General features: G+C 37.4%; 1 protein-coding gene across 4 annotated transcripts in view; it reads right to left on the bottom strand.

The window, feature by feature from the left end:
* Positions 1–1,236: 1,236 nt before the first annotated feature.
* Wdr44 (WD repeat domain 44) overlaps positions 1,237–9,699 on the bottom strand; it is a 105,723-nt gene continuing 97,260 nt past the window's right edge. For 3 of the 4 annotated variants that reach the window (XM_087599036.1, XM_087599035.1, XM_087599037.1), the window contains 4 exons: positions 7,767–7,882; positions 6,636–6,763; positions 5,058–5,192; positions 1,314–2,387 (listed from right to left, as the gene is read on the bottom strand). In XM_087599036.1, coding sequence (XP_087455162.1) covers positions 2,293–2,387; positions 5,058–5,192; positions 6,636–6,763; positions 7,767–7,882 — 474 coding nt within the window. In that variant the 3' untranslated portion in view covers positions 1,314–2,292. 4 annotated transcript variants of the gene reach the window in all.

The raw sequence follows: 9,699 nt of genomic DNA, 5'->3' as shown, positions 1-9,699 counted from the left end.
GCAGTTGAAATACCCACCAAGTCAGAAGTACTCTGAAAGAAGTCAGGCAAAGCCAGGTGCAGTGGTGCACACCTTTAATCCCAGCATTTAGGGGGTGGAGGGAGGAGGAACTCTTGAGGTCAGCCTGCTCTACTGCTCTACAGAGAGTTCCAGGATAATTAGGAGTAAACAGACAGCCCTTCTCTCAAACCAAAGAAACAAATTCAGCAGTAAGCTGTCTCAGAGTTTTAGAGTTGAAAAGATCAAATAGAAAAATGGCACTGGATCTGCTATACAGATATTAAGACCAAAAATCTATGATGAATTAAGAGAGTTCAATATGTCATATAGAGTATAGGAAGGTGAGATATCCAAGAGACATGAAAGAAAGGGGAGGCAGAGAGGGAAAGGAGAGGTGGGCAAGAACAAGGAGAGAAGAAGGAAAGGAGGTCCAGTGACAACCCCCAAACTGGGATACAGCACAAGAGGAGGACCCAAGGCCTGACACAGTAATGAGGGTATGGAGTGCTCACAAAAGAGGGCTATAATGACTGCCCTCCAAAAGACCCAACAGCAGCTGAAAGATTCAGATGTAGATACTCACACTGAACCAATGAAAAGAAGCTGGTGACACCTGTAGTTGAATTAGGGAAAAGCTGGAAGAAGCTGAGGAGGGTGACCTGTAGGAGGACCAGCAGTCTCAATTAACCTGGACCACTGAGATCTCTCAGACACTGGATCACCAAGCAGGCAGCATCCACCAGCTGATATGAGGCCTCCAACACATATACAGCAGAGGACTCTTGTGTCTGAGTTCAGTCAGAGAAGATGCACCTAACCCTCAAGAGACAGGAAGCACCAGGGAGTTTGGAGATTTGGTGGGGTAGGAGATAGGGACATCCTTGTGGAGGCTGGGGTTGGGAGGAGGTATGGAATAGGGTACAGTCAAAGGGTGGACCTGGAGGGGGATACAATCGGGTTTAAAAAAAAAGATTAAATAAAATTAAAAAAAAAAAAAAGAAAAAGAAAGAAGGCAGTGCAGGGTAAATCCAAGAGAGATGACAAGCAATCAAGTAGAAACCCAAGAAAGCTTAAGTTCAAGGCCATGGTGGATTAAGTAGGATATGATGGTGACTGCTCAGGTCTGTACATACTGGAATGAAATGCAGAACATGTGAGCATAGATGACAGTAGAATTATACTTAGAAACAGTTTTAAAGGCATGTAGCTAATGCATCATAACTTAAGAGATTTAAAGTCTTTTTAAGACAATAATTTATTTTTCTTGCATCTCTTGATTTACTAAAGTCATCTGAAAATAACTCACCTTTAACAAGTGTTGATGACCAACTTTAATGATACATATTTCAGTTTCAGAAACATATGCAAACCATCAACAACATTACTAGGGTTCCATTGTCCCAGATGTTATTTCATTGGTACATTATATTGATATTTACAAAGCCTTTCAAATTCAACAACACAAAACAAAACAGCTTAATTTTTAAAAACTACAATGCTTTAAAAAAATGTAAACAGTTCATTTTTACATTATTGTAAAAAAAGAAGACTCACTCCTTAATGTGGCTTATTTTTAAGTGAGCAAAGCCTGGTGCTCATGGATAAAGAAAAGAATTCTTTACATAGAAACATTGTGCTCCAGTGTTGCAAAGAAAAAATTATATTTATATATATATATACATATATATATATACACTTACAAAGTAAAGAATAAGTCCACAATTTAGATCACAAAAAAATATTGTCCCCAAATTGAGAAATTTATAAAAAACCATTTACATATGGTTATTGACCTATTGAAAACCTATATAACATTTTCAAAACAATAATTCAGTCAAAAGATACATTTCTTAAAAACGAAATTTTGTGCAAAGAAACTTTTTAGAACTAAAAACAAGACCACCTCACCTAGTAGGAGGCCAAAAGAGCCACCAAAATAATTTAACTTTGTTAGATTTAGTGCATGTAACCAAAAGGCACGCACATGTGATTAATATATTAATATCTTTTCATGCAGAAACCTGTGCATGTTTATAATTATATAACAAAACATCAACATAATAAAACATAAACTCTATGCTTGGCAATGTTAATCTAGCCACATTCTTTTCTAGTCTATCAGTCTAGGAGTTCCTAGATCACTAACACTGCCTCTCAAAAAATATATATTATATTTGAACAACTTTCAATAAAAGCTAAAAAAGGATGTTAGCCTTAAACACTATAATATTTTTCTCATTTCTGATACATATAGAAACTTAGTGATATGTTTATTTTAAATATAATTTCAAATTAAGATACAGTTTTCCTTTTGTTAATAAACACTTTGATTGCTCCAGTAAAATCAGCAGAGAGAAGAACTTCTGTGTTATCTGTCTTCACGATACCTAAAAAGCACAGAAAAAGTTTATTATTAGTTGATTTTAAAGGACCAGGAAGCCTATTGCCAAAATTATATATGTTCATGACCATGTTTCTACCTTTTTTGCGGGGGGGGGGGAGGGAAATCCTCTCCCAACCATATATTTTTCTTTGTTTGTTTTGATTTTTTAGAATTCTTACATCCTATGGTAATTTGCAACTAAAATACACTTCCACTTCACTTCTTCTTAGATGTTCTTTTCCTGTCTTAAGAATGTTACTGTTCTTAGTTACTCAAGGTAGTTTAGGACTCAAAGTTATACATTTCAACCTCAGGATTGGAAGAATGTTACTAGCTAGGCAATCTGTCGCTAAAGGGGGGTCTCTATGGTGATTGATAAGGCTGGCTTTACCACAGACATTGAAACTGCTGTGAAATGAGTACATACATTGCTCTGTGAATGCTGACAGCACCGTGCCTTTATGGTCTGTATTGAAGATCTATATAGCTACAATGAATGGCCAAAATGCTTGCATTTTCATTTGCCAGCTGTATAGAAGCATTTGCCAAACCAATTCCATGTTAACTAGATTATATATAGACTAAAAACTGTTGATGTAAGAAACACTGATTACTTAGGGATAAAAGAATTTAAATTTTCATTGAAAAGTTGGGTACAGGGTGTGTAAGATAAAATGATTTTTCACTGTAGGTTTGTTAATACCATCTGTGAGCCTTTGAACATTGCTTATAATCCTTCTACCATATCTTAAAGGCAAGCAGCACAACAGCAGTAAAGGACTTAGAGACATGAGAAAAGCAGAAGAAGATGAAAATTCTTTATTAAGACTCAACAATAAAGTCTGAGATGTTGGCTGAAGTCTCATCACAAAGTGGGTGAGGCAGGAGTTTGACAAGGTCAGCCTAAAGACATAGTGAGCTCCAGGTAGGCTTGAGTTGCAAAGGGAGACTACACTGTCGTTAATTTTTATTACACGGTATAAACCAGATCACCCCAACCTGGGGTGAGAGTAATATAGAAAACCCTATACTGCCAAGTGTCAGGAATAAAGAAAGAGGGCCACTGGATGTGTTTTGTGGACTTATACCCTAGGTTACTACTTTAATCTTACATATACCTAGACAGATACAAATTTGGAAATAATCTATTAAAATTTGTACACCTCCAAAAAGAATCCAGAGAGTCTATGGGACTTTGTTAATATGGTACAGTTTTGAGAAGGCTTTAAAACAATCTACTACATATTCTCTCCACATAGGCATGTATTAAAAGCTTAATAATCATGATCTGGGTTGAAAGAAGTGCTAGGTTGAACTTCATCCTTGTTTCTAAGAATATTCATCAGACAGAACGGCCCATTAAATAGATGGTACAAATGGCATTATTGGGTCAGTTCATTGAAAGTGCTTAAGAACTTTTCAGCAATCCCTCTGAAAAGTACCCTCTGAAGCCAGGCATGGTGGTACACATCTTCAATCCCAGCAGTCAGACAGGCAGATCTCTGCTGTGTAAGGCCACTCTGGTCCAAAATAGTTAGGGGTATAAACAAAAGCCCTGACTTGAAAAACAAAACAAAACAAAACAGCCCCACATGTATATCCTATTTACTGTTGGGATTTCATGGCTCTCTAAAAGCTCTGCCTGAAGGGCATAAAACTATTAAAAAGTATTCTATGACTGAAATTCCTAATATAAGCTTATTTTCTCTAGTAACTGTCCTACAAATTCATGTTCTTAACCACACCCTTAAGGACCAACACAAAACATTTGATGTAATTGCTTGGTATATTCACTCTTACTTTTGAGCATTTCTTTCCAATTCCTATTCTGAGCATTTCAAATACCTCACATTAATTTCGGCACAGGCATGGGCACTGGCACAGGCACGGGCACAGGCACAGGGAGGCACTAGCAAGCAAATCTCTGTGAACTCAAGATTAACTTGGTCTGCAAAGTAAGTTCTAGGAAAGCCAGAGCTCCATACTAAGACCCTGCCTTAAGACAAATAAATAACTGAAATCACCGTTGATTCGCAAACACATGCTACAGATGACACAAAACTGCAGGTCTGGGAACAGTTACCTATTGCAAGAAGAACAGCATTTGTAGAAAGCTAAAGAACCTTGCTCTCATTTGAATAATTAACTCAGCCAGCAAATGAGTACTGGGCATCAACTAAAAGCAGGCAAGCACTGCACTAGGAGCTGACAACGCAACATTAGCTAAGGCAAAGTCTCTGCCATTGCTGTCTAGAAGAGGCTGATCAAAGCTGTATTTATAAAATTTAATTTTCACTTAAATTTTTTATCGTATCACTTATCCGTGGGGTGCATCTGATGCCGTGTGTAAGCACTGAAGAATACTCTTTTCTTCTATCATGTGTCCTGTGGAGTGAACTCAGGTGTCAGGCTTGGAAGTAGGGGACTTTACTGGCTAAGCGATAATTTTGCTATCTCTTTAGAGAATGCTGCCTGCAGAAATGATGAATTTTCAATTTTCCAAAATTCTTAGATGAATTTAAATGTGTAAAAGTTATAAGAAATATGTCACTAGAATGGTCAGAAATGTATATCTAATGACTGTTATGTTGTACAGAAATTTTTTACATGCAGCAAAATCTTGCCATAGGTAGGTAGGAAAAAAACCAGAACAAAATAAAATATAGGCACCTACCAGTAGATGTGTTATCCAAAACTTCAGCATCTTCATATTTATCAATCCCTTCCAATTTTTCAGACTGCACATCCAAGGATAGCATCAAACTTGGGTTTGGAGCAAAGATGGCTGACGTAACAACTGCATTATGTGCTGGGAAAAATTTATTTCAAGATAACTGAGAAATTTTATACTAAACTTTAAGACAAAATGAGAATATGAAAAAGATATTTTTAAATATATAAGACTAATTTTAAACTCAGATATATTTTCTAAAAACTGTCTCATAGATTCTACTCTTCCATTACTTTTCAAATTTTGGATTAGGATCAATTTTTCTTTGCTATAGAAAATAGAACAGTTAGCAATGAAACAGAACCAGGTATAATTGTTAAACTTCCAATATATCTGTGAAGATAAGGCTGTGCCTTGCTCTAAGTTTTTCCCTGTCTTGCTCTGGGTGGTGTATTACCAAGCAGCATTTGGCTCCATTTTGAATAGAAATGCAGAGACAGGATGACACTGCATCTTATTTGTACACAAAGACACCGTCGCTTGTACAGCACCAAGTACAAGCAAGCTCAGACTGTAAAACTACAAGGGTAGCACTTATAAACTTATCAACATAGACTGGAAGACATGACTACAGTGGCTTATTAAAACTATATCAGAGAAAAAAGAAACAAGCCCCAGACCTTTGTGAATACATCAAGATGTGGGATATGCTTATCTAGCCCCTATAAAAGGACAGGCTTTATCATTTTAATGACAAGGGTTACAAACTTACGGAACTGCAACTTGATCATGTGGTCTACATCAAAAACAGAGAAAACACTATAGTTCCATAAGCTTCAGCACAGCTTAGTCCCCTCTGCTTGAAGTGTTCCACTTGAATTGTCTGTTAGCTGTTTCTCCATCCTGTATTTTCAGAGCTTGGCTGTGGCTTTGGTCTTCTCAGACTCCAGAAGCTCTTCTGTTGTTTTCCTAAATATCTTATCTAACAACCTTAGTGACTCTTTGCATGTATCTGCCTCTGTCCCTGCAAGGCATCTCTGAACTCTGTGACCTCTTTAACTATTTAGTAGCCACCTATATAAACTACTAATTATTGTGTTTTATGCAGTGTGTGGTTTGAAACTTAACTATTAGTAATTAACATTGGAACAAAAGAGCCAGTGAGATGGTCCACTTGGTAAAGGTTCTTGTTACAAGTCTACCAACCTGAGTTTGATCCCTGAAACCAAGTTTTAAAAGGAAGGAGAACACTTACTCCACACAGCTGTCCTCTGGCCTCCACACTTACACAGTGTCATGAGGAATGATACCTCCCACACTACTCCCACACAAGTAATAATTCTTAAAACTTGGGATAAAAGAAATTGTGTTGGCCAGTGGCCAGCTACTAGAGGAAACTGGGACTTCTTGGGAAATTGCAGCCAACAATGTCTTAACTTATGAATTTATTGTTATTCTATAAATTCTGACATAATGGAAAGACATAAATATGTCCATCTATGTTTCCAGCATAGTGATATCTCAACAAATATCTACTCCTTTATAATAATGCACATATATATGTAAGCTGCATTTGCTTACCTTTAATACCTTCCCAGAAGTCATTACGATCTCTCCTGACTGAAGTAAACTTGCTTAGGTCATGGTAAGTACTCCAGATATAAACATATTTATCTTCTGAACCGCTAACGAGGTAAGTAAAGTCATGGCTATATTTGAGCAGGATAGGTCAAAAAATAAACAGAAAAAAAAATCAAGGTTTCCTTCTATCAGTGCTTCCTGATTATAGATATCTACAACAACACCTGAAGTAAGATTGTGGAGAACTAAAGCCATCTCTTATTCTGGATTCTGAATGTGGGTTGATGATGCATAACCAGGTTTTTTGGATGATGTCTGTTCGTTGGTACTTATTTGTTCTAACACTATGATGATTACTATACTATCTCTGGGGATAACAAGGCTAATATTTTCAGACATTGGAATGTTACCTATTATTCACATTTCGGACATTAATTATTAATGCTGCGGACCCAATCCAGAGCCTCATCCTGCTAATCAAGACTCTATTAGCTTTAGAATTTTCTTCAAAGCCCTGGTACCTATGATGTTGGTTAATCCATTCTAGTACTAGTGACTTAAAGGATAGCAAAAGAAGCCAACTGAATGGCTGGGTAATTACGGGGGACTTTAAGAAGAAAATAATGAGTTTTGAGAAGAGTTGAAAGAAGGATTAGAAAGAAGAAAGCTAGGCAGCTAATCCTATCTCAGGAGAGCTTACAGATCCCAAATTAAGAGTTCAGATAATGAAAAGCAAAGGTGTAATGACAAGGTACTTTGCTCTAAGGGTGAGAAAATGCTCTCTCAGCTCGTGCACCTAAAGGGATCAAGATAATATGTGTGTAGTAGTGGTTGTCGGGTGGGTTATATCTTAATGGCTTACACAAAAGTTCAAATGCAAACATTCTGGGGCTAAAAATCTTCTATGCATGTCTCTCACAACTATGATTCTAAGTTAATTATTTAATGTGTGTTTTGATTTCTTTATTTGTAAAACAGGGATAGTTTTCTTACTTACCACATAGGTAGGGAAAGTAAGCAATATATGATGATGATACTGTGTAATACCAGTTATGAATAAGAACCTCATATAATGAAAAATGAGGAGTGAAGAAGTGTCATACTTTTGGGAATTTCTAAATGCCAATTTACCTGAAACTTGCTTTGATCTGGCTGCTGCTATTGACATAACCCTTATACTTCATGGACAGTGATAGGTCTCTCAGATCATACAGTCTGATTCTGGAGTCATTTGAGGTTACCAATATCTAGAAGTAAATCAAAAGCAAAGTTAAAAATATCACATTTTAACGTAAATTAAGCCATAACGCCAAAAGAGTATATTACACATAAACTAAGTAAACAGCAAAACTACAAACGGCAATATTATCCATTTTCTTGCCCAGTTTTAAAACTAACTTTCAAGAATCCATACACTCCACAGTTCTCTGTGCCCAAAACCCATTGGGGAAAGACCTGGACTCTCAGGAGTGAGGACAATCCTGAGAGCTCAGAGGATACCTCCACTTTTGCTCACACTCCTGGCCCAAGAGGAACCGGGCTGGAACCCTCTGGACACAGGAACCTAGGAGCAGTCAGGGAGAGGATACTTGCGTTTGCGGTCTCTGCCTGCTTCCAGAGCTGAAAAGCAGTTGATAGGAGCACTAACACACTTGAGAACAGAGGTAAGACCAACTCATCTGCTCCGAGGGACCTTCCTGGAGTTATCAGGACAAACAAATCCAGGAGCATTCTGAGACAGGATTTCAGTTTGTGCCTGCCCCCGGAGCTGAAACAGCCCCACAGCTCTCTGTATCCAGATCACCCTGGGAGAAAGCCAGTCTCCAAGAATGCTGACACAGGCGTAGAGGAGGGTCAAGCCACTGCCAGAGACAGCAAGACCAGCTAACACTAGTGACAACCAGATGGCAAGAGGCAAGCCCCAAGAACCTAAGCAACAGAAACCAAGACTACTTGGCATCATCAGAACCCAGTTCTCCTACCAAAGCAAACACTAAATATCGCAACACCCCGGAAAAGCAAGATTTGGATTTAAAATCACAACTCATGGTGATGTTAGAGGACTTGAGGAAGGAAATAAATAACTGCCTTAAAGAAATACAGGACAACACAGGTAAACAAGTAGAAGCCCTTAAAGAAGAAATACAAAAATCCCTTACAGAATTACAGGAAAACACAACCAAACAGGAGAAAGAATTGAACAAAACCATCCATGATATAAAACTGGAAATAGAAACAAGAAAGAAATCACAAAGGGAGATAACCATGAAGATAGACAACCTAGGAAAGAGATCAGGAGTCATAGACACAACAAGCATCACCAACAGAATGCAAGAGATAGAAGAGAGAATCTCAGGGGCAGAAGATACCATAGAAAACATTGACATAACTATCAAAGATAACGTAAAACGGAAAAAGCTCCTAGCATAAAACATCCAGGAAATAGAGGACACAAGGTGAAGATTAAACCTAAGAATAATAGGTAGAGAACCGAGTGAAGACTTAAAGGGCCAGTAAATATCTTCAACAAAATTATAGAAGAAAACTTCAATAACCTAAAAAAAGAGTTGTTCATAAACATACAAGGAGTCTGCAGAACTCCAAATAGATTGGATCAGAAAAGAAACTCCTCCAATCATATAATAGTCAAAACACCAATCAATGAATGAATATTAAAATCAATAAGGGAAAAAGGTCAAGTAACATAACATATAAAGGCAGAACTACAAAAATTACACCAAACTCCTCACCAGAGACTAGGAAAGCCAGAAGATCCTGGGCAGAAGTCGTACAGACACTAAGAGAACACAAATGCCAGCCCAGGATATTATATCCAGCAAAACTCTCAATTAACATAGATGGAAAAACCAAGATATTCTATGACAAAACCAAATTTACACAATGCCTTTCTCCAAATCCAGCCCTACAAAGGATAATAGATGGAAAACTCCAACACAAGAAGGAAAACTACACCCTAGAAAAAGCAAGAAAGTAATCTTGCAACAAATCCAAAGGAAGAGAGATGCACAAACAGATTTCCAACTCTAAGATCAAAAATAACAGG

The sequence above is a fragment of the Rattus norvegicus genome, chromosome X (genome assembly GCF_021556685.1).
Source record: "Rattus norvegicus strain SHRSP/BbbUtx chromosome X, alternate assembly SHRSP_T2T, whole genome shotgun sequence".
Classification (NCBI taxonomy): domain Eukaryota; kingdom Metazoa; phylum Chordata; class Mammalia; order Rodentia; family Muridae; genus Rattus; species Rattus norvegicus.
The sequence above is the reverse complement of the archived record's forward strand: the minus strand, read 5'-3'. Positions and strand labels throughout refer to the sequence as shown.